Consider the following 24,810-nt stretch of genomic DNA (forward strand, 5'->3'; position numbering starts at 1 on the left):
GCTGCTGCTACATATGCATTTCTTTTCAAAGTTTCACCACTGGTGGGTGAGTTTCACAACTGTTGCTTGTCTAGATTTAAAAAGGTGTTTGAAGTTGACTCACAGAAGGACACTGTGCTAGTTTTTCTGCTGCAACAAGCTGCACATTCAGGTGTTTGCTTTGAGATTTCCCTCTTGATTTGATCAGCCGCTGGAGGACCTGTGGGAGGCACATAAACAGTAGAAAAATAGAAGGAAATATCTCCAATTACGGAATAAACATCAACTGTGTAGAAAATGTTAAATTTAAATAGCGGGGAAATTAAACTAAAACTGTTTCTGAGACTCTGTTTGACATATCATTCTGCTTATTACGGGTCGCCAAGTGCAGCAAGTCATTTTTTTAATCCCTTCTAAATAATATTGATCCTCAAAGGATACCAACTGGAGCTTTAAGACTTTTTATATACAGTATCCCGCTAGGGGAGAGCTGCAAATGTGAAAATCAACACAGCTTTAATTGGACAGCTCTCGACTATCTATGCCTTCAGTCTTACCTTGGGAGAGGACACTTTAACGTGGACGATAATGGGTGCTAATGAGGTCTTGATGAGCTGTGCTGGGTGATTAATGGTGTCTGCATCCAATACTACCAGCTGGAGAGATCTGGCCAGCTCAAAGATCCTTTCTATTTCACTCTGGACCTCCGCTACAAGAAGACAACAACATGTAGCAGAACAACTATGATCAAGAAGGAATATGAAGGTAATGACAAAACCTTCAGTCTCAACACGTACAAGACATGCACATCATTGAGTGAAACAGGTCCTGTAGCTTTACCAAGGCTGGAGCGGGTGTTGGATCTCTCAATGATGGCCCTCTTACTGGGGTTGTTTAGTACTGACCTCTTGGCCAACGATATGTCAGCTGTTACCCTTGTGATGGATATCCTGAAACACGACAGAATACACACGTCATACAAGGCAACCCGGCAGCAGGATGATGCACTGTGCCAAAGATGCTGCTTCGCTTTCTCAGCTCACCTCCCGTCGAATCTGTGCTTCAGGAAGTCAAACAGCGCCTTCTGCATCATATCTGTCACCTACATAGAATGGAGGACATGAGATGAAAAGGGAAGAGGAAGAAGAGGGATATCAGGTCATTTAAAACAGATTGGGCAAAGAAGCCAAACAGAGAACATAGTAGGTGTGTGATGAGCAAACAGAGGAGGCCTACAACATCAACATCTGTGCACTTACTGAACATGCTATTTACTGAATATGCTACAGAGCAGCAAACAAGTGGAAGTGGACTGTAAATATTCATTCTGATGCCGTCAGGCTGCTGCTGAGCCAGGTCTGTGAATTACACACTTGACCAAGCGATTTGTGTAGAGCGAGCAGTCTCTTTCCTCAAGGCTCTCTGCTGAGGGACAGTGGGCCATTATCAAATAAAGTGATTAGCCATTACAATGAGAAGTGTTGCAAAGACCAATGCACAGGTGATGAACTGAGCCAATCACAAAGTGCAGCCTCCAATATAGCTTTCACTGATGAATATGACTGCCAGTTCAACACCTTGGACTGAAACAGAAATTCAAGATGAAATAACCGTCCTTACAGGCAGACAGTCATCCTATTGGTCTGAGGTGTTTGACTCAAGGCAGGACACGCTGTAGATGCATTCATCAAAACAGGCAAAGCTTTGTGTTTGCCCGTGTCAGTTCAGTTGTCACTCTGATTGGCTCAAATGAGATTGACAGTGACAGAGAGCCGACAGGGGCTGCATGTCCTTTGAGCTGAAACACGGAGCAGTTGTCAGATGAAATTTAGTGCTATTAACACGTGCAATGGCTTTGTGGATCAAAAAGGTGAAAGGTGATGGAAAGTTGTAGATTTACTCAAAGTAATGTATCTAAGATCAGTTTGCCACTACATTTGCTAGACAGCTACAGTTACTTTGTAGATTAATGTTTCACATACAAACATGATCAGTTTAGAAAATAAGATACATCATTCTGGATTAGACGACCCAACATATAAAGCAGATATTGTACAGCTCAACCAGCTGCAACATTAAAATGCTGCTTACATGCATTATTAATACAAGACTATCAATATAATCAATAATAATACAACACTGCCATGGGTTACTGTGCTGCATGACAAGTACTTTTACACTTACATTGAGATATTATGCTCATAATACTTATGTACTGTGATTTAAGAGGCATTGTGAATGCACAGCTTTTACTTGTAAGAGACTATTTGTGGTATTGGTATTTTTATTCCACCATTGCACCCTTCACACAGCTGAACGCAATGCACTCTCTTATGAAGCACTCTGTGATGAAAAAAAGGGTGACACTTTATATTAAGGAATACATATTTACTACTAACTGCTTATTAGCATGCATGTAACTCGTTGGTCTTTTATTAGTCATTATAAAGCACTTATTAATGCCTTATTCTGCATGACCATATTCTATAGGTTTTCTAGTTTTCCCTCAAAAATCTCCACATTACTGCTTATTGGTAGCAAGTGAGGGAGCTGTTTTGACTAAAACTGAGAATAAGGCATTAATAAGTGTTTAATAATGACTAACAAAGAGTCAATATGCCACTAATTCATGCTAATAAGAAACTAGTTAATGGTGAAAATGTGTGCCTTAATATAAAGTGTTACCAATAAAAGTATCTCCATCCTCACTTTGTGCCATTGGTGGAAAGAACTGCTAGCACTGCTAACAAACATGTTAATGAGCTTTTATTATCTGTACAGCTTTCTAATAATAATTCATCAGAAATAAGCCAAAAATGTGTACATTATTCTCTGTTTCCAATTTCAAACCGTGCTCTGCTGTTTCAGACTGATGCAGTTTATCCAGAAGGTTGTTGCCATGGCAACACCAGAATGGGAGGCGAAAACTGTGATTCCATGACAACTGACTCCCACCTCCTTGGCCTCTCTTATTGTTTGCCCTGTGGTTCTGATGGTAACTGATAATCAATGAGCATTTTCAGTTTTATTGCTGTGTCTCTGGGAATTTTAGTTTTAGAAGGAATTCAATCTGCTGCTGGTTGAAATACAAGAACCTACAACATGATGCAACACAAGTTATTAGTCAGCTTGGCCCATAATGAATGCTTTGTTGCACCAAGAAAATGATGTCAAAGAAGGAACGTGGTAGTTATTACACCTCCTACACCAGAGCTGAATTATTAAGGATTTTCTTGTGAAATGTGTTTACATTGCATCAGTGAACTGTAATGTAATTTTTTTCCTGTCAATTGTCACTCAATCTTCACCCAGCCACCAATCTTTGCATTGAGATTTCATGATAACAATGCACTTCTTGGCCTCAGTAATGAAGAAACTGTATTTATGAAGTACATTTAGGCACTACTGCAAGTGCACTTCCTAGAATATTGTTCTATTATGAGTTTTAGAAAACAGAGATTCCAGTTGTGGCTGTGAGATAGAGGCTGAGTCAGACTGCTGGAGGAGCAGCAGTGCGTCCTACCTCATAACCTTTCAGGGACGGTCCCACCAGGACAACCGGCCTCATGGAGGGAACCACGTCATACGGAGGGATGTGCTCAGCCTGGAGGGGTGGACACACACACACATAGAGTCAAGAAGTGTCTCTTTAAAGAAACCAATAAATCTTCCAAGCAATTTCAATGTATATGGAATGATGCTTTAAAGCAATGTTCCATTTTCATATCAATGAAACATTTTCATGATTCTCAGTTAATGTTAAACAGAAATGATTCAAGCTGGAGAATAGTCTGCAGAGTAGAATCTGACTCATGCAGCAACCAATTCATTGAATATGACCCACTGGCTTTGGCTGGGCTAAAGTCACAGAGGTTAGCTCTGAACACTCTGCTCAGCTCTGTCCACAGAGGACTCACATGAAAGAACTATGTCCAGTATGAATCTGTGCAAGCTGAGATTCATTCATCTGCGGTCCAAATGTTAACTTAAAACACTTTTCTCACTGCTGGACTGCTATTAGGAGTAGTCAGTCTAGCGAGTTTGACTCACTAACAGAGCGATCAAATAACAAAGGAGCACACATCATGGGGTAATTCAGGTAACTGCAGGGACCATTTGCATTTATACCTTATCAGCAAAATTCATTCATATCATTCTAACATACATAAGGACCCCATGTTTTTTTTGTTTTTTTTTTTCAAAAGTAATGAATCAATTTTTGTCAGTCACTCAAGGTCTTTGATTATTTAGCTGTGACTGTGCATACTTTTATTTTTACCTATAAAATAAGTAAGACATGAAATAGAAATAAAATTAATATTTAAATGTCCATACTCACCACTTTCTGCTTCTGTTTTCCTGAAAAAGAAAGCAAAGAGCAGGTGAGCAAGTGTATACAGGACTAGGACTATAAGTAGAATTATATCAGATATTACAAAGAATAATAATAATACAGAGGCTGAATAAATACAAATACAGAGCAGATACCAAGACAAAAATTCCCTCAGTCAATGGGACGACTGTATCCTCTCAGGCTTAAACGGACTCATATCTGTGGGACCAACCTGCAGAGTTGGGGTTTGGCTTGAATGTGCCCGACACCATTTCTCCCAGACTGGAGGAGGAATTCCCACTAGACTTACTGCTGCAATGATAACAGCAAATAGAAAGAGAGAAGTGTTAATGTGAAATCCAGCAAGATGTCATCATCAGACACCACTGACCCCTGGGAAACTGGTGACTGCAGACTGTCCTCAGGCTGCACATCATGCTACGAAATAGCTAGAAAACCTGAAACAGACAAGTGAAATGACTCAAGTCTTGTTTTCTCTCACCATTGTGACATCTCTAATCGCCTCGGTGGCTGAAACGCGTCACCCCATCTGATGGAAAATTCTGGGGTGGCCATAATCCAGGCACACCTCTGAGAGGTTGGACCACACAACACAGCTTGGCTTTCATCCACCTCATTTCCTGCCTATCTGCCAGCTCAACTGCCAGGTTTTACTCATCCCTGAAGTGGCTCCCTCTTCAACACATCCCCAAACCCTCCAACTCTCTTTACTCTCTTCTGCACATTCCAGCTCTCATCTCGTCCCCGTCTTCAACTGACCCGGTGAAGCGTCCTCTCTTCTGTTCCTGCTGGAGTCGGATGTTTTCCAGCTTCAGAGGGCTTGGGATGAAGCCGATGTCACAGCCTTCTTTCACCAGGCGGCCGATCCACCAATCATTGTTGAATTTCTGTAGATTGGCGGGACAAAATAAAATTGAAGGGCTTTCTCTGGAGACACAGAACTTGCACTTGAATGTAAAACCTTCATCCAAAAATACACCTCATTTATCAGAATGAACCACATGCAGCTTCAAAGAATAGTTTCCCATGGCAGCATATTGAGAATCGTTTTGCTAATGATTGGGAGCTGCAGTTGAAGCATTTATTGTAGACAGCAACGGAGATACTGAACAACAAGGCTTCCTAATATGTATTTAACAATGGACAAGGTAGAGACAAAAACACCACGACCTGAGAGCGGAGTGCTATTTACCCTGCCGCACCAGCTGTCTAAAAAGGAACAAAGGAGGATGATGAAAACCTCCTGAACAGCCGCTAAACAAACCTTGTTGTGAGAGTGTTTTCTTAGCTGCTGTTTCCAAGGTCAAAAAGAACTCGGAACATGTGCTTTTAAGCCAGCATGAACAAGAAGCTCTCAAAGTACTCAGGAAAAGGACATTTGAACATTTAACTGGTCAAACTCCATCTGCTGATGAAAATAATTTGCTATGACGGAAAGCTCTAAATAGACCTTGCTGGTGAGGATTTTTAGGCTCATTGTCAGATGTGAATGAGCAGTGAGTCAACGGCGGACATCCATGAAGCTAAATGATGTTCATGTTTAATACACCTTGACCACTGACTTAGAATGGCATTTTAACCACTGACCGGAACTAAAATGTTCTATTTTAATAGACAGCTGCCAGCCAATCAGAAAAGAGTATTTTCCATGGTAGTGGAAACAGCTCGCTTACATGTTAGATTGTGACAAAGTCCATTAGATACACATTAGTAGACTTGCAGAATATGGAACTACTGTATGTACAGTGCAAAAGCACCCCGCTCTTGTTATTTATGAAACAAATTGATTGGCCTAAATTCAATCTTCCATACAGTGCCAGAGGTTTAACCTAACTGGAGGGATAGTGCTTGAATTGTACCTCTTTGATGTGGAGGAAGTCCTTGGCATCAAAAGAGACGGCAGTGCCGGCCACAGGGACGTCCTCATCCAGAGCTCCACAGTAGCTGACATTGGTCCTCACGGCAAATGCCACTGCTTTAGTCTGTAAGACAGCAGTGAGAAGAGAGTCATCACAGCAATAAGGTATCAAGATGGATGCTTAATAAGGATGGGCAGCATAGATCAAGTCTTAAAATAAAACAAGAAATTTTATAGTATGATGTTTTTACAGTATTCATCCATCCATTGTCTATACCCGACTATCCCTTTTCGGGGGTCACGGGGGGTGGGTTACACCCTGAACCGGTCGCCAGCCGATCGCAGGGCAACATATACAGACAAACAAACATTCACACTCACACCTAAGGACAATTAACCTAATGAGCATGTTTTTGGTCTGTGGGAGGAAGCTGGAGTGCCCGGAGAGAACCCACGCATGCACGGGAAGAACATGCAAACTTCACACAGACCTGAGGATCGAACCGGCAACCTTCTTGCTGTGAGGAATGCGCACTACCTGCTGCTCCACCGTGCCGCGTTTTTATAGTATTTTTGGTGGAAATTCAACGGAACAACAGAAGCCACAGTGGACACATAGAAACATGGTGGGAGAGTTTCCCCTCAGCAGAGAGAGCTATTACAGCACTACTGTGCTCATCAGGCTCCAGCATCACACGCAGCGAGCCCGCAGTGAGGGGTGGGTGCAGCTGAGGGGATGCTGTTTCATTGACCTCCTGATCAAGACGTTCGCAGTGATGATCACACCACACCCACAGCACGCAACAGCACAAGATCTCACTCAAAGGCAAAAAAACTTTGATAATCTATAGAAACTGCTCCTTCCAACACATCTATTTTACTCTTTTTCTTTACCCATGATCCTTTTTATTTTTTCTCCTAGAAACTACATCGCTGCATCGGAGTGATCTGGGTAGGTCTGGGTGAGAAATCAAGATCGCAGGTGAATGGAGTCTTTTCCTGGTGTTACATCATAGTTGCTTATTAGCAGTGCTGCTCATTCTAATTATTATTACCATTACTCTGTTTTTAATCACTTGTTTTATGTCCCAAGGTGGTTACGGTATGTGATGTGATGTTTTAGTGTGTTTTTGTTATGTATGAGCTCACCAAACCACAGTGTTATCAACTGTGCTGAAATGGCTATTAAGTATTGAATCCTTGAATCTGAGGGAAAAACACCAAAACCAAGAGTTTTGCACTAACATTTTAGAGAAATTATTTCCATACTGGGACTATGTCAAATCTCTGTTCCTTTAACAGTGTAAAAATATAATTTGCAGGTCAATTACGGTGCAGTCAGTAACACTGAATCATGTGTCTTTTCTTTGTGAGGTGGGATGTGTTTCATGTAATATACAGTACAATATGTCGTTCCATTGTCCTTTAAATAGTTCCCAGTGAAACCGACCTTTGCCCTCTCGAGCTGGACAGTGGCCTGCTGCTCCCTTTCCTGCCGGCCGCCCTCCTTCTCCTCCTCCAGGGACACATCTGAGTCAGACGGTCGGCTTGTGTAGGAATCAGCTGAGCCCTGGAGAACAACAGCACACAGAAAAAATGGAAATAACATGTTACCAGGAGGGATAAAAAGCACCAGTGCTGGTGATAACTTTCTTAACGTGGGACAGATTAACACTGACATTCAAGGAGCAAAATCCAATAACAAGCACTGTGACGTGTAATTTGATATGCCCTATTCAAAACTAAACCCAATTTGAATGCAAAACAGTGCAAATAGATGCAGGATAGAATAACAGCCTGTTTCTTAAAACCACAGAGACTGAGCAAATGAATGGGAGTGGGAGGTTACACACACACAGGTGTGTGTGTATGTGTGCCATGTATTACTGACACATTGTGGGGCTTACCTTACTTGTGGGGACAAATTGCAGGTCCCCGTAATGTAAATCATTAGATTTTAGGGTGAAGACATGTTAAGGTTAGGTTTAGATAAGGGCTGGTGGGTGCTCGGCTTGGCAAGTGGTAGGGTTAGGCGAGTAGTGCTAATGGTTATGATGGCAACCTAATATGAGTGTGTGTGTGTTGGGGGGGGTTGCTGTGTCACGTGACTGGCTGTATTCTTCTCCACACAGGATCAAAGGCTGGCAGATTAAAGACGACGAACGATGAGTAGGAAGGTTCAGAAAGATGGTGTTTTTATTTTTAGAGATACAATTAGGGACACCGAGGGCAGAATCAATACTCAGAGGAAACCCTGCCTCATTTGTTTCATAACCATGGTAATTTGAGTAAATATCAATTTGAATGACACATGGGAGTACTCCTTTTCATCTCACTGACTGACAGCACCATGACGTCACCCATCACCCACTGGCTGGTGGACGACTGTTCTGAAGACTCACGTTTGGCATTACAGCCTTCACCATCTGGTTTCTTTTTGGTTTCTCTTCATCTCATCTCTTCCTGGGTGATGTGCTGTTTAAGTCTTGTTTTAAAGGAATATTTTGCCATTTTGGGAAATACACTTATCCTCTTACTTGTTAAGACTTACATGAGAAGAATTCTTGTGTCTATGCCCTAAATAGGAAGCATACGCAAGGCATTTCATTTGAAGAGACCGAGCATAATTTGTTTGCACTTTGGAAGTGCTGGTAGGCAACTGTTTTTAACATCTAACATTTATAAGAGCATACAGACATGAGAGTGTTAGCAACTGTCTCATTCAACTCTTTTTCTTTTTTTTTTTGTTTTGTATTGGACATTTTTTCTTTACTAACATTTTTCCCCACTGACAACAGCTGTGACATATGGACCTTGGTTTATTGCAGATGCAGTGCAATGTGCATTACTGCATGTATGTGTGTCACCCCCGCAGCAGTGAGAGTTATTACAGCACCAATGTGGCCATCAGGCTCCAGCATCACAGATGCGTCATACAGTAATATCTTCTATTCCACCAAAAACAACAACAACAACAAAAAAAAAAAAACACTGAATACCTTTGATTAAATTCCTAAAGTATTGGTCCTGTATTTTAGGTCTGGGCAGACATGGATGTGTAGACACTTCACAGGTTCACAGCTTTTTTAATACAGCTCAGACATGAAAAATAGAATGAGTAGGTAAGATTAAGAAATAAAAACAGTGGGCATTATATCCACCCCCAACCCTCCCCAGCCCCTACAACAGACAAAGGCAACATCAAATAAACATGTAAACATGTAGCAAGGTCAGAGGACACTGGTTAGAGACAGCTGAAGATGGTTTATGCTGCCTTTGTAATATGGAAGATTAGGAAGATTACAGCATAGGTATAATATATGCTCTAAGTATGAATCCCAAGCTTCATAGGAACCATCCAGTGAGGAGTGAAGCACACATGAGATGTCAATCAAGTAATTGATATTTAGAATATGAGCATCTGGAAGACCAACAAAAAGACAAATATGGTCTAACTCTATTAATGCACCAAAAAGAAGTCTCAGTTCATCAACAAAACCAGACCAACAGCTTTGTAACTTCACACATGTCCAGAAACAGTGAATGTAATTGCCAGTCTCAGAATTACACTTTCAGCAGAGAGGAGATGCATTAGCACCATTTTGTTCTTGAGAGCAGATGTTACATGTGTGCAGTGTACAATTCTGAAGTGAACAGACTTGGTTAGATTACAGATAGATCTTCCCACAGCATGGTTCTACACATATATCTTTTTCTTATCCTGCATTTTATACATATAGAAAACACTGCAGGCTTGACTTAGACTGTAGTCATTTTAGTATTTAAAGCTCAGTCCTTTAGTCATTATCACACAAACAAGACATATTTCCATGAGCAACACAGCTTTTGAATTCGATAATAACAAAATTACATCTAATTTTATTATTATTATGCTATGTATGTAAGTATGTTATGTTACAATATCTGGCACAAATTATTAGGCTATAGATGATTTTATGTTTTTAATTCCGTGAGACGCCACATGAGGGCACACTCACACCAGGATATCACTTTGATTCGAGGGTTAATCTTCACTTACACGCACAAGCTAGTTAACTTGTTAGCTAGCTAAATCATTGTAGCTACAGATAGTCTACCTGTCAGCCCATAAATCTTTAGCGACATGCTGTGAAAGCAATACCAATAAAAACACTTTTAATAATGCCTCACCGCTTAAGGATTATGGGCGGTACTTCCATCTCACATGCGGAAAGTCGGACTTTAAGTAAGTATAAAAAATCTAACTAAACATAGAATAAAGGCAAATGAAGGAAAATAAGGATAAACTGCTATGTTTAACTGTCCTAAAACGGAAAAGAAAGAATCAAAGCAGTTTGTCAAAACGGTGTAGGTGAGCCTTAAAACTGTCTTCTTGTAAATTATTATTGCTTCGTTGCTGTAGGATTGTGGACGGTACCTCCGTCTCACATGCGGGAAGCCGGGGTTCGCCTCCCCGTAGCCCATAAAGTCCACAGGGACTGGCGACTGCAATAAAAACTTGTTTTATTATTATTTTTATTATGAATATTGTAAAGTTTCATTTTCTTTTTCACTTTTCACTTCAACTAACGTTTTATTATTATTAATGGAAAACACTGCAGGCTTGACTTAGACTGTAGTCATTTTAGTATTTAAAGCCAGAGCGGTGAAGTTACGTTAAATGTAAAAGTAAGGAAATAAACATAGAATCAAGACAATTGATAGGAAATATGAATAATCCGTTTTTGTTTTTTGTTTTTTTGTTTGCTTACTTTCGTAAAATGGGAAAGAAACAAAGCGGTTTGTCAAAACGGTGTAGGTGCCCCTTAAAACTGTCTTCTTGTCAGTTATTATTGCTTCGTTGCTGTAGGATTGTGGACGGTACCTCCGTCTCACATGCGGGAAGCCGGGGTTCGCCTCCCCGTAGCCTATGAAGTCCACAGGGACTGGCGACTACAATAAAAACTTGTTTTATTATTATTTTTATTATGAATATTGTAAAGTTTCATTTTCTTTTTCACTTTTCACTTCAACTAACGTTTTATTATTATTAATGGAAAACACTGCAGGCTTGACTTAGACTGTAGTCATTTTAGTATTTAAAGCCAGAGCGGTGAAGTTACGTTAAATGTAAAAGTAAGTAAATAAACATAGAATAAAGGCAATTGATAAGAAATATGAATAATCCGGTTTTGTTTTGGTTTGCTTACTTTCGTAAAATGGGAAAGAAACAAAGCGGTTTGTCAAAACGGTGAAGGTGAGCCTTAAAACTGTCTTCTTGTGGACGGTACCTCCGTCTCACATGCGGGAAGCCGGGGTTCGCCTCCCCGTAGCCCATAAAGTCCACAGGGACTGGCGACTGCAATAAAAACTTGTTTTATTATTATTTTTATTATGAATATTGTAAAGTTTCATTTTCTTTTTCACTTTTCACTTCAACTAACGTTTTATTATTATTAATGGAAAACACTGCAGGCTTCACTTTGTAGTCATTTTAGTATTTAAAGCCAGAGCGGTGAAGTTACGTTAAATGTAAAAGTAAGGAAATAAACATAGAATCAAGACAATTGATAGGAAATATGAATAATCCGTTTTTGTTTTTTGTTTTTTTGTTTGCTTACTTTCGTAAAATGGGAAAGAAACAAAGCGGTTTGTCAAAACGGTGTAGGTGCCCCTTAAAACTGTCTTCTTGTCAGTTATTATTGCTTCGTTGCTGTAGGATTGTGGACGGTACCTCCGTCTCACATGCGGGAAGCCGGGGTTCGCCTCCCCGTAGCCTATGAAGTCCACAGGGACTGGCGACTACAATAAAAACTTGTTTTATTATTATTTTTATTATGAATATTGTAAAGTTTCATTTTCTTTTTCACTTTTCACTTCAACTAACGTTTTATTATTATTAATGGAAAACACTGCAGGCTTGACTTAGACTGTAGTCATTTTAGTATTTAAAGCCAGAGCGGTGAAGTTACGTTAAATGTAAAAGTAAGTAAATAAACATAGAATAAAGGCAATTGATAAGAAATATGAATAATCCGGTTTTGTTTTGGTTTGCTTACTTTCGTAAAATGGGAAAGAAACAAAGCGGTTTGTCAAAACGGTGAAGGTGAGCCTTAAAACTGTCTTCTTGTGGACGGTACCTCCGTCTCACATGCGGGAAGCCGGGGTTCGCCTCCCCGTAGCCCATAAAGTCCACAGGGACTGGCGACTGCAATAAAAACTTGTTTTATTATTATTTTTATTATGAATATTGTAAAGTTTCATTTTCTTTTTCACTTTTCACTTCAACTAACGTTTTATTATTATTAATGGAAAACACTGCAGGCTTCACTTTGTAGTCATTTTAGTATTTAAAGCCAGAGCGGTGAAGTTACGTTAAATGTAAAAGTAAGGAAATAAACATAGAATCAAGACAATTGATAGGAAATATGAATAATCCGTTTTTGTTTTTTGTTTTTTTGTTTGCTTACTTTCGTAAAATGGGAAAGAAACAAAGCGGTTTGTCAAAACGGTGTAGGTGCCCCTTAAAACTGTCTTCTTGTCAGTTATTATTGCTTCGTTGCTGTAGGATTGTGGACGGTACCTCCGTCTCACATGCGGGAAGCCGGGGTTCGCCTCCCCGTAGCCTATGAAGTCCACAGGGACTGGCGACTACAATAAAAACTTGTTTTATTATTATTTTTATTATGAATATTGTAAAGTTTCATTTTCTTTTTCACTTTTCACTTCAACTAACGTTTTATTATTATTAATGGAAAACACTGCAGGCTTGACTTAGACTGTAGTCATTTTAGTATTTAAAGCCAGAGCGGTGAAGTTACGTTAAATGTAAAAGTAAGTAAATAAACATAGAATAAAGGCAATTGATAAGAAATATGAATAATCCGGTTTTGTTTTGGTTTGCTTACTTTCGTAAAATGGGAAAGAAACAAAGCGGTTTGTCAAAACGGTGAAGGTGAGCCTTAAAACTGTCTTCTTGTGGACGGTACCTCCGTCTCACATGCGGGAAGCCGGGGTTCGCCTCCCCGTAGCCCATAAAGTCCACAGGGACTGGCGACTGCAATAAAAACTTGTTTTATTATTATTTTTATTATGAATATTGTAAAGTTTCATTTTCTTTTTCACTTTTCACTTCAACTAACGTTTTATTATTATTAATGGAAAACACTGCAGGCTTCACTTTGTAGTCATTTTAGTATTTAAAGCCAGAGCGGTGAAGTTACGTTAAATGTAAAAGTAAGGAAATAAACATAGAATCAAGACAATTGATAGGAAATATGAATAATCCGTTTTTGTTTTTTGTTTTTTTGTTTGCTTACTTTCGTAAAATGGGAAAGAAACAAAGCGGTTTGTCAAAACGGTGTAGGTGCCCCTTAAAACTGTCTTCTTGTCAGTTATTATTGCTTCGTTGCTGTAGGATTGTGGACGGTACCTCCGTCTCACATGCGGGAAGCCGGGGTTCGCCTCCCCGTAGCCTATGAAGTCCACAGGGACTGGCGACTACAATAAAAACTTGTTTTATTATTATTTTTATTATGAATATTGTAAAGTTTCATTTTCTTTTTCACTTTTCACTTCAACTAACGTTTTATTATTATTAATGGAAAACACTGCAGGCTTGACTTAGACTGTTGTCATTTTAGTATTTAAAGCCAGAGCGGTGAAGTTACGTTAAATGTAAAAGTAAGTAAATAAACATAGAATAAAGGCAATTGATAAGAAATATGAATAATCCGGTTTTGTTTTGGTTTGCTTACTTTCGTAAAATGGGAAAGAAACAAAGCGGTTTGTCAAAACGGTGAAGGTGAGCCTTAAAACTGTCTTCTTGTGGACGGTACCTCCGTCTCACATGCGGGAAGCCGGGGTTCGCCTCCCCGTAGCCCATAAAGTCCACAGGGACTGGCGACTGCAATAAAAACTTGTTTTATTATTATTTTTATTATGAATATTGTAAAGTTTCATTTTCTTTTTCACTTTTCACTTCAACTAACGTTTTATTATTATTAATGGAAAACACTGCAGGCTTGACTTAGACTGTAGTCATTTTAGTATTTAAAGCCAGAGCGGTGAAGTTACGTTAAATGTAAAAGTAAGGAAATAAACATAGAATCAAGACAATTGATAGGAAATATGAATAATCCGTTTTTGTTTTTTGTTTTTTTGTTTGCTTACTTTCGTAAAATGGGAAAGAAACAAAGCGGTTTGTCAAAACGGTGTAGGTGCCCCTTAAAACTGTCTTCTTGTCAGTTATTATTGCTTCGTTGCTGTAGGATTGTGGACGGTACCTCCGTCTCACATGCGGGAAGCCGGGGTTCGCCTCCCCGTAGCCTATGAAGTCCACAGGGACTGGCGACTACAATAAAAACTTGTTTTATTATTATTTTTATTGTGAATATTGTAAAGTTTCATTTTCTTTTTCACTTTTCACTTCAACTAACGTTTTATTATTATTAATGGAAAACACTGCAGGCTTGACTTACAGGTTTGTTTACAGGGGGCAGTGTCGTGCTAGGCAGTGAAGGAAAGTGCAGCGTGATGGGTTGAGTGGGCTCACCTGTGGGTGATTGGGAGCATTGTGAGGAACCCCCGAAAGACGGAACTGATAAAAGAGAGAGAGGAAGTTTGTGTCAGTCTCTCTGCGGGGCGGAACGGTGTGGACGCTACGGGGCACACCGCCAGTCAAGACTTTCGGTCCAGCGCTCACTCTCCGGGGAGGTGGGTGCCGTTCGCGACGTATAGTATAGATAGGCAAGTAGGAAAGTTGTGTCAGTGTTAGGAGGGGAGGCTGGTTGCCTCCTTTAGGTAGCTAGGCGGGGAGTTTAGTTGGGAATGAGCCGGCTAACACCGCCTCGCAGCCACGCACAGCTTCCGGTCCGCCGCTGCTAGCTGCAAGAAGGCTCCGTCCCTCAGCTGCTTCCCTGGGGCATCGGACGGCGCCTCCAGCTCAGACCCCGGGAGGGGGGGAGGGGGGGTCTCATCGGCTCCGACAGTTGAGTCCTGGTTTTTTATCGTTTCAAGTGCTAGCAGTAGAATTGTTTGGTGGGATAGGAGGGGTGTTTTTATAGTCCAGTAGTAGTCATTTTAGTATTTTTCACTTTTCACTTCAACTAACGTTTTATTATTATTAATGGAAAACACTGCAGGCTTGACTTAGACTGTAGTCATTTTAGTATTTAAAGCCAGAGCGGTGAAGTTACGTTAAATGTAAAAGTAAGTAAATAAACATAGAATAAAGGCAATTGATAAGAAATATGAATAATCCGGTTTTGTTTTGGTTTGCTTACTTTCGTAAAATGGGAACGAAACAAAGCGGTTTGTCAAAACGGTGAAGGTGAGCCTTAAAACTGTCTTCTTGTGGACGGTACCTCCGTCTCACATGCGGGAAGCCGGGGTTCGCCTCCCCGTAGCCCATAAAGTCCACAGGGACTGGCGACTGCAATAAAAACTTGTTTTATTATTATTTTTATTATGAATATTGTAAAGTTTCATTTTCTTTTTCACTTTTCACTTCAACTAACGTTTTATTATTATTAATGGAAAACACTGCAGGCTTGACTTAGACTGTAGTCATTTTAGTATTTAAAGCCAGAGCGGTGAAGTTACGTTAAATGTAAAAGTAAGGAAATAAACATAGAATCAAGACAATTGATAGGAAATATGAATAATCCGTTTTTGTTTTTTGTTTTTTTGTTTGCTTACTTTCGTAAAATGGGAAAGAAACAAAGCGGTTTGTCAAAACGGTGTAGGTGCCCCTTAAAACTGTCTTCTTGTCAGTTATTATTGCTTCGTTGCTGTAGGATTGTGGACGGTACCTCCGTCTCACATGCGGGAAGCCGGGGTTCGCCTCCCCGTAGCCTATGAAGTCCACAGGGACTGGCGACTACAATAAAAACTTGTTTTATTATTATTTTTATTATGAATATTGTAAAGTTTCATTTTCTTTTTCACTTTTCACTTCAACTAACGTTTTATTATTATTAATGGAAAACACTGCAGGCTTGACTTAGACTGTAGTCATTTTAGTATTTAAAGCCAGAGCGGTGAAGTTACGTTAAATGTAAAAGTAAGTAAATAAACATAGAATAAAGGCAATTGATAAGAAATATGAATAATCCGGTTTTGTTTTGGTTTGCTTACTTTCGTAAAATGGGAAAGAAACAAAGCGGTTTGTCAAAACGGTGAAGGTGAGCCTTAAAACTGTCTTCTTGTGGACGGTACCTCCGTCTCACATGCGGGAAGCCGGGGTTCGCCTCCCCGTAGCCCATAAAGTCCACAGGGACTGGCGACTGCAATAAAAACTTGTTTTATTATTATTTTTATTATGAATATTGTAAAGTTTCATTTTCTTTTTCACTTTTCACTTCAACTAACGTTTTATTATTATTAATGGAAAACACTGCAAGCTTGACTTAGACTGTAGTCATTTTAGTATTTAAAGCCAGAGCGGTGAAGTTACGTTAAATGTAAAAGTAAGGAAATAAACATAGAATCAAGACAATTGATAGGAAATATGAATAATCCGTTTTTGTTTTTTGTTTTTTTGTTTGCTTACTTTCGTAAAATGGGAAAGAAACAAAGCGGTTTGTCAAAACGGTGTAGGTGCGCCTTAAAACTGTCTTCTTGTCAGTTATTATTGCTTCGTTGCTGTAGGATTGTGGACGGTACCTCCGTCTCACATGCGGGAAGCCGGGGTTCGCCTCCCCGTAGCCTATGAAGTCCACAGGGACTGGCGACTACAATAAAAACTTGTTTTATTATTATTTTTATTATGAATATTGTAAAGTTTCATTTTCTTTTTCACTTTTCACTTCAACTAACGTTTTATTATTATTAATGGAAAACACTGCAGGCTTGACTTACAGGTTTGTTTACAGGGGGCAGTGTCGTGCTAGGCAGTGAAGGAAAGTGCAGCGTGATGGGTTGAGTGGGCTCACCTGTGGGTGATTGGGAGCATTGTGAGGAACCCGCGAAAGACGGAACTGATAAAAGAGAGAGAGGAAGTTTGTGTCAGTCTCTCTGCGGGGCGGAACGGTGTGGACGCTACGGGGCACACCGCCAGTCAAGACTTTCGGTCCAGCGCTCACTCTCCGGGGAGGTGGGTGCCGTTCGCGACTTATAGTATAGATAGGCAAGTAGGAAAGTTGTGTCAGTGTTAGGAGGGGAGGCTGGTTGCCTCCTTTAGGTAGCTAGGCGGGGAGTTTAGTTGGGAATGAGCCGGCTAACACCGCCTCGCAGCCACGCACAGCTTCCGGTCCGCCGCTGCTAGCTGCAAGAAGGCTCCGTCCCTCAGCTGCTTCCCTGGGGCATCGGACGGCGCCTCCAGCTCAGACCCCGGGAGGGGGGGTCTCATCGGCTCCGACAGTTGAGTCCTGGTTTTTTATCGTTTCAAGTGCTAGCAGTAGAATTGTTTGGTGGGATAGGAGGGGTGTTTTTATAGTCCAGTAGTAGTCATTTTAGTATTTTTCACTTTTCACTTCAACTAACGTTTTATTATTATTAATGGAAAACACTGCAGGCTTGACTTAGACTGTAGTCATTTTAGTATTTAAAGCCAGAGCGGTGAAGTTACGTTAAATGTAAAAGTAAGTAAATAAACATAGAATAAAGGCAATTGATAAGAAATATGAATAATCCGGTTTTGTTTTGGTTTGCTTACTTTCGTAAAATGGGAAAGAAACAAAGCGGTTTGTCAAAACGGTGAAGGTGAGCCTTAAAACTGTCTTCTTGTGGACGGTACCTCCGTCTCACATGCGGGAAGCCGGGGTTCGCCTCCCCGTAGCCCATAAAGTCCACAGGGACTGGCGACTGCAATAAAAACTTGTTTTATTATTATTTTTATTATGAATATTGTAAAGTTTCATTTTCTTTTTCACTTTTCACTTCAACTAACGTTTTATTATTATTAATGGAAAACACTGCAGGCTTCACTTTGTAGTCATTTTAGTATTTAAAGCCAGAGCGGTGAAGTTACGTTAAATGTAAAAGTAAGGAAATAAACATAGAATCAAGACAATTGATAGGAAATATGAATAATCCGTTTTTGTTTTTTGTTTTTTTGTTTGCTTACTTTCGTAAAATGGGAAAGAAACAAAGCGGTTTGTCAAAACGGTGTAGGTGCCCCTTAAAACTGTCTTCTTGTCAGTTATTATTGCTTCGTTGCTGTAGGATTGTGGACGGTACCTCCGTCTCACATGCGGGAAGCCGGGGTTCGCCTCCCCGTAGCCTATGAAGTCCACAGGGACTGGCGACTACAATAAAAACTTGTTTTATTATTATTTTTATTATGAATATTGTAAAGTTTCATTTTCTTTTTCACTTTTCACTTCAACTAACGTTTTATTATTATTAATGGAAAACACTGCAGGCTTGACTTAGACTGTAGTCATTTTAGTATTTAAAGCCAGAGCGGTGAAGTTACGTTAAATGTAAAAGTAAGTAAATAAACATAGAATAAAGGCAATTGATAAGAAATATGAATAATCCGGTTTTGTTTTGGTTTGCTTACTTTCGTAAAATGGGAACGAAACAAAGCGGTTTGTCAAAACGGTGAAGGTGAGCCTTAAAACTGTCTTCTTGTGGACGGTACCTCCGTCTCACATGCGGGAAGCCGGGGTTCGCCTCCCCGTAGCCCATAAAGTCCACAGGGACTGGCGACTGCAATAAAAACTTGTTTTATTATTATTTTTATTATGAATATTGTAAAGTTTCATTTTCTTTTTCACTTTTCACTTCAACTAACGTTTTATTATTATTAATGGAAAACACTGCAGGCTTGACTTAGACTGTAGTCATTTTAGTATTTAAAGCCAGAGCGGTGAAGTTACGTTAAATGTAAAAGTAAGGAAATAAACATAGAATCAAGACAATTGATAGGAAATATGAATAATCCGTTTTTGTTTTTTGTTTTTTTGTTTGCTTACTTTCGTAAAATGGGAAAGAAACAAAGCGGTTTGTCAAAACGGTGTAGGTGCCCCTTAAAACTGTCTTCTTGTCAGTTATTATTGCTTCGTTGCTGTAGGATTGTGGACGGTACCTCCGTCTCACATGCGGGAAGCCGGGGTTCGCCTCCCCGTAGCCTATGAAGTCCACAGGGACTGGCGACTACAATAAAAACTTGTTTTATTATTATTTTTATTATGAATATTGTAAAGTTTCATTTTCTTTTTCACTTTTCACTTCAACTAACGTTTTATTATTATTAATGGAAAACACTGCAGGCTTGACTTAGACTGTAGTCATTTTAGTATTTAAAGCCAGAGCGGTGAAGTTACGTTAAATGTAAAAGTAAGTAAATAAACATAGAATAAAGGCAATTGATAAGAAATATGAATAATCCGGTTTTGTTTTGGTTTGCTTACTTTCGTAAAATGGGAAAGAAACAAAGCGGTTTGTCAAAACGGTGAAGGTGAGCCTTAAAACTGTCTTCTTGTGGACGGTACCTCCGTCTCACATGCGGGAAGCCGGGGTTCGCCTCCCCGTAGCCCATAAAGTCCACAGGGACTGGCGACTGCAATAAAAACTTGTTTTATTATTATTTTTATTATGAATATTGTAAAGTTTCATTTTCTTTTTCACTTTTCACTTCAACTAACGTTTTATTATTATTAATGGAAAACACTGCAAGCTTGACTTAGACTGTAGTCATTTTAGTATTTAAAGCCAGAGCGGTGAAGTTACGTTAAATGTAAAAGTAAGGAAATAAACATAGAATCAAGACAATTGATAGGAAATATGAATAATCCGTTTTTGTTTTTTGTTTTTTTGTTTGCTTACTTTCGTAAAATGGGAAAGAAACAAAGCGGTTTGTCAAAACGGTGTAGGTGCGCCTTAAAACTGTCTTCTTGTCAGTTATTATTGCTTCGTTGCTGTAGGATTGTGGACGGTACCTCCGTCTCACATGCGGGAAGCCGGGGTTCGCCTCCCCGTAGCCTATGAAGTCCACAGGGACTGGCGACTACAATAAAAACTTGTTTTATTATTATTTTTATTATGAATATTGTAAAGTTTCATTTTCTTTTTCACTTTTCACTTCAACTAACGTTTTATTATTATTAATGGAAAACACTGCAGGCTTGACTTACAGGTTTGTTTACAGGGGGCAGTGTCGTGCTAGGCAGTGAAGGAAAGTGCAGCGTGATGGGTTGAGTGGGCTCACCTGTGGGTGATTGGGAGCATTGTGAGGAACCCGCGAAAGACGGAACTGATAAAAGAGAGAGAGGAAGTTTGTGTCAGTCTCTCTGCGGGGCGGAACGGTGTGGACGCTACGGGGCACACCGCCAGTCAAGACTTTCGGTCCAGCGCTCACTCTCCGGGGAGGTGGGTGCCGTTCGCGACTTATAGTATAGATAGGCAAGTAGGAAAGTTGTGTCAGTGTTAGGAGGGGAGGCTGGTTGCCTCCTTTAGGTAGCTAGGCGGGGAGTTTAGTTGGGAATGAGCCGGCTAACACCGCCTCGCAGCCACGCACAGCTTCCGGTCCGCCGCTGCTAGCTGCAAGAAGGCTCCGTCCCTCAGCTGCTTCCCTGGGGCATCGGACGGCGCCTCCAGCTCAGACCCCGGGAGGGGGGGTCTCATCGGCTCCGACAGTTGAGTCCTGGTTTTTTATCGTTTCAAGTGCTAGCAGTAGAATTGTTTGGTGGGATAGGAGGGGTGTTTTTATAGTCCAGTAGTAGTCATTTTAGTATTTTTCACTTTTCACTTCAACTAACGTTTTATTATTATTAATGGAAAACACTGCAGGCTTGACTTAGACTGTAGTCATTTTAGTATTTAAAGCCAGAGCGGTGAAGTTACGTTAAATGTAAAAGTAAGTAAATAAACATAGAATAAAGGCAATTGATAAGAAATATGAATAATCCGGTTTTGTTTTGGTTTGCTTACTTTCGTAAAATGGGAAAGAAACAAAGCGGTTTGTCAAAACGGTGAAGGTGAGCCTTAAAACTGTCTTCTTGTGGACGGTACCTCCGTCTCACATGCGGGAAGCCGGGGTTCGCCTCCCCGTAGCCCATAAAGTCCACAGGGACTGGCGACTGCAATAAAAACTTGTTTTATTATTATTTTTATTATGAATATTGTAAAGTTTCATTTTCTTTTTCACTTTTCACTTCAACTAACGTTTTATTATTATTAATGGAAAACACTGCAGGCTTGACTTAGACTGTAGTCATTTTAGTATTTAAAGCCAGAGCGGTGAAGTTACGTTAAATGTAAAAGTAAGGAAATAAACATAGAATCAAGACAATTGATAGGAAATATGAATAATCCGTTTTTGTTTTTTGTTTTTTTGTTTGCTTACTTTCGTAAAATGGGAAAGAAACAAAGCGGTTTGTCAAAACGGTGTAGGTGCCCCTTAAAACTGTCTTCTTGTCAGTTATTATTGCTTCGTTGCTGTAGGATTGTGGACGGTACCTCCGTCTCACATGCGGGAAGCCGGGGTTCGCCTCCCCGTAGCCTATGAAGTCCACAGGGACTGGCGACTACAATAAAAACTTGTTTTATTATTATTTTTATTATGAATATTGTAAAGTTTCATTTTCTTTTTCACTTTTCACTTCAACTAACGTTTTATTATTATTAATGGAAAACACTGCAGGCTTGACTTACAGGTTTGTTTACAGGGGGCAGTGTCGTGCTAGGCAGTGAAGGAAAGTGCAGCGTGATGGGTTGAGTGGGCTCACCTGTGGGTGATTGGGAGCATTGTGAGGAACCCGCGAAAGACGGAACTGATAAAAGAGAGAGAGGAAGTTTGTGTCAGTCTCTCTGCGGGGCGGAACGGTGTGGACGCTACGGGGCACACCGCCAGTCAAGACTTTCGGTCCAGCGCTCACTCTCCGGGGAGGTGGGTGCCGTTCGCGACGTATAGTATAGATAGGCAAGTAGGAAAGTTGTGTCAGTGTTAGGAGGGGAGGCTGGTTGCCTCCTTTAGGTAGCTAGGCGGGGAGTTTAGTTGGGAATGAGCCGGCTAACACCGCCTCGCAGCCACGCACAGCTTCCGGTCCGCCGCTGCTAGCTGCAAGAAGGCTCCGTCCCTCAGCTGCTTCCCTGGGGCATCGGACGGCGCCTCCAGCTCAGACCCCGGGAGGGGGGGAGGGGGGGTCTCATCGGCTCCGACAGTTGAGTCCTGGTTTTTTATCGTTTCAAGTGCTAGCAGTAGAATTGTTTGGTGGGATAGGAGGGGTGTTTTTATAGTCCAGTAGTAGTCATTTTAGTATTTTTCACTTTTCACTTCAACTAACGTTTTATTATTATTAATGGAAAACACTGCAGGCTTGACTTAGACTGTAGTCATTTTAGTATTTAAAGCCAGAGCGGTGAAGTTACGTTAAATGTAAAAGTAAGTAAATAAACATAGAATAAAGGCAATTGATAAGAAATATGAATAATCCGGTTTTGTTTTGGTTTGCTTACTTTCGTAAAATGGGAAAGAAACAAAGCGGTTTGTCAAAACGGTGAAGGTGAGCCTTAAAACTGTCTTCTTGTGGACGGTACCTCCGTCTCACATGCGGGAAGCCGGGGTTCGCCTCCCCGTAGCCCATAAAGTCCACAGGGACTGGCGACTGCAATAAAAACTTGTTTTATTATTATTTTTATTATGAATATTGTAAAGTTTCATTTTCTTTTTCACTTTTCACTTCAACTAACGTTTTATTATTATTAATGGAAAACACTGCAGGCTTGACTTAGACTGTAGTCATTTTAGTATTTAAAGCCAGAGCGGTGAAGTTACGTTAAATGTAAAAGTAAGGAAATAAACATAGAATCAAGACAATTGATAGGAAATATGAATAATCCGTTTTTGTTTTTTGTTTTTTTGTTTGCTTACTTTCGTAAAATGGGAAAGAAACAAAGCGGTTTGTCAAAACGGTGTAGGTGCCCCTTAAAACTGTCTTCTTGTCAGTTATTATTGCTTCGTTGCTGTAGGATTGTGGACGGTACCTCCGTCTCACATGCGGGAAGCCGGGGTTCGCCTCCCCGTAGCCTATGAAGTCCACAGGGACTGGCGACTACAATAAAAACTTGTTTTATTATTATTTTTATTATGAATATTGTAAAGTTTCATTTTCTTTTTCACTTTTCACTTCAACTAACGTTTTATTATTATTAATGGAAAACACTGCAGGCTTGACTTAGACTGTAGTCATTTTAGTATTTAAAGCCAGAGCGGTGAAGTTACGTTAAATGTAAAAGTAAGTAAATAAACATAGAATAAAGGCAATTGATAAGAAATATGAATAATCCGGTTTTGTTTTGGTTTGCTTACTTTCGTAAAATGGGAAAGAAACAAAGCGGTTTGTCAAAACGGTGAAGGTGAGCCTTAAAACTGTCTTCTTGTGGACGGTACCTCCGTCTCACATGCGGGAAGCCGGGGTTCGCCTCCCCGTAGCCCATAAAGTCCACAGGGACTGGCGACTGCAATAAAAACTTGTTTTATTATTATTTTTATTATGAATATTGTAAAGTTTCATTTTCTTTTTCACTTTTCACTTCAACTAACGTTTTATTATTATTAATGGAAAACACTGCAGGCTTCACTTTGTAGTCATTTTAGTATTTAAAGCCAGAGCGGTGAAGTTACGTTAAATGTAAAAGTAAGGAAATAAACATAGAATCAAGACAATTGATAGGAAATATGAATAATCCGTTTTTGTTTTTTGTTTTTTTGTTTGCTTACTTTCGTAAAATGGGAAAGAAACAAAGCGGTTTGTCAAAACGGTGTAGGTGCCCCTTAAAACTGTCTTCTTGTCAGTTATTATTGCTTCGTTGCTGTAGGATTGTGGACGGTACCTCCGTCTCACATGCGGGAAGCCGGGGTTCGCCTCCCCGTAGCCTATGAAGTCCACAGGGACTGGCGACTACAATAAAAACTTGTTTTATTATTATTTTTATTATGAATATTGTAAAGTTTCATTTTCTTTTTCACTTTTCACTTCAACTAACGTTTTATTATTATTAATGGAAAACACTGCAGGCTTGACTTAGACTGTAGTCATTTTAGTATTTAAAGCCAGAGCGGTGAAGTTACGTTAAATGTAAAAGTAAGTAAATAAACATAGAATAAAGGCAATTGATAAGAAATATGAATAATCCGGTTTTGTTTTGGTTTGCTTACTTTCGTAAAATGGGAAAGAAACAAAGCGGTTTGTCAAAACGGTGAAGGTGAGCCTTAAAACTGTCTTCTTGTGGACGGTACCTCCGTCTCACATGCGGGAAGCCGGGGTTCGCCTCCCCGTAGCCCATAAAGTCCACAGGGACTGGCGACTGCAATAAAAACTTGTTTTATTATTATTTTTATTATGAATATTGTAAAGTTTCATTTTCTTTTTCACTTTTCACTTCAACTAACGTTTTATTATTATTAATGGAAAACACTGCAGGCTTCACTTTGTAGTCATTTTAGTATTTAAAGCCAGAGCGGTGAAGTTACGTTAAATGTAAAAGTAAGGAAATAAACATAGAATCAAGACAATTGATAGGAAATATGAATAATCCGTTTTTGTTTTTTGTTTTTTTGTTTGCTTACTTTCGTAAAATGGGAAAGAAACAAAGCGGTTTGTCAAAACGGTGTAGGTGCCCCTTAAAACTGTCTTCTTGTCAGTTATTATTGCTTCGTTGCTGTAGGATTGTGGACGGTACCTCCGTCTCA

General features: G+C 39.9%; 1 protein-coding gene across 3 annotated transcripts in view; it reads right to left on the reverse strand.

Annotated features, from left to right (window-relative positions):
* The window catches only part of cacnb4a (calcium channel, voltage-dependent, beta 4a subunit), a 249,236-nt gene that overhangs the window by 3,158 nt on the left and 221,268 nt on the right, over positions 1–24,810 (reverse strand). For 2 of the 3 annotated variants that reach the window (XM_070975768.1, XM_070975770.1), the window contains 10 exons: positions 7,642–7,761; positions 6,193–6,315; positions 5,093–5,220; positions 4,545–4,624; positions 4,319–4,338; positions 3,503–3,583; positions 1,023–1,081; positions 820–929; positions 537–688; positions 104–199 (listed from right to left, as the gene is read on the reverse strand). In XM_070975768.1, the coding sequence (XP_070831869.1) occupies positions 104–199; positions 537–688; positions 820–929; positions 1,023–1,081; positions 3,503–3,583; positions 4,319–4,338; positions 4,545–4,624; positions 5,093–5,220; positions 6,193–6,315; positions 7,642–7,761 (969 nt within the window). The remainder of the gene's footprint in view (positions 1–103; positions 200–536; positions 689–819; positions 930–1,022; positions 1,082–3,502; positions 3,584–4,318; positions 4,339–4,544; positions 4,625–5,092; positions 5,221–6,192; positions 6,316–7,641; positions 7,762–24,810) is intronic. The other variant, XM_070975769.1, reaches the window with a different exon arrangement.

The sequence above is a fragment of the Chaetodon trifascialis genome, chromosome 12, assembly GCF_039877785.1.
Source record: "Chaetodon trifascialis isolate fChaTrf1 chromosome 12, fChaTrf1.hap1, whole genome shotgun sequence".
In the NCBI taxonomy this organism is placed as follows: domain Eukaryota; kingdom Metazoa; phylum Chordata; class Actinopteri; order Chaetodontiformes; family Chaetodontidae; genus Chaetodon; species Chaetodon trifascialis.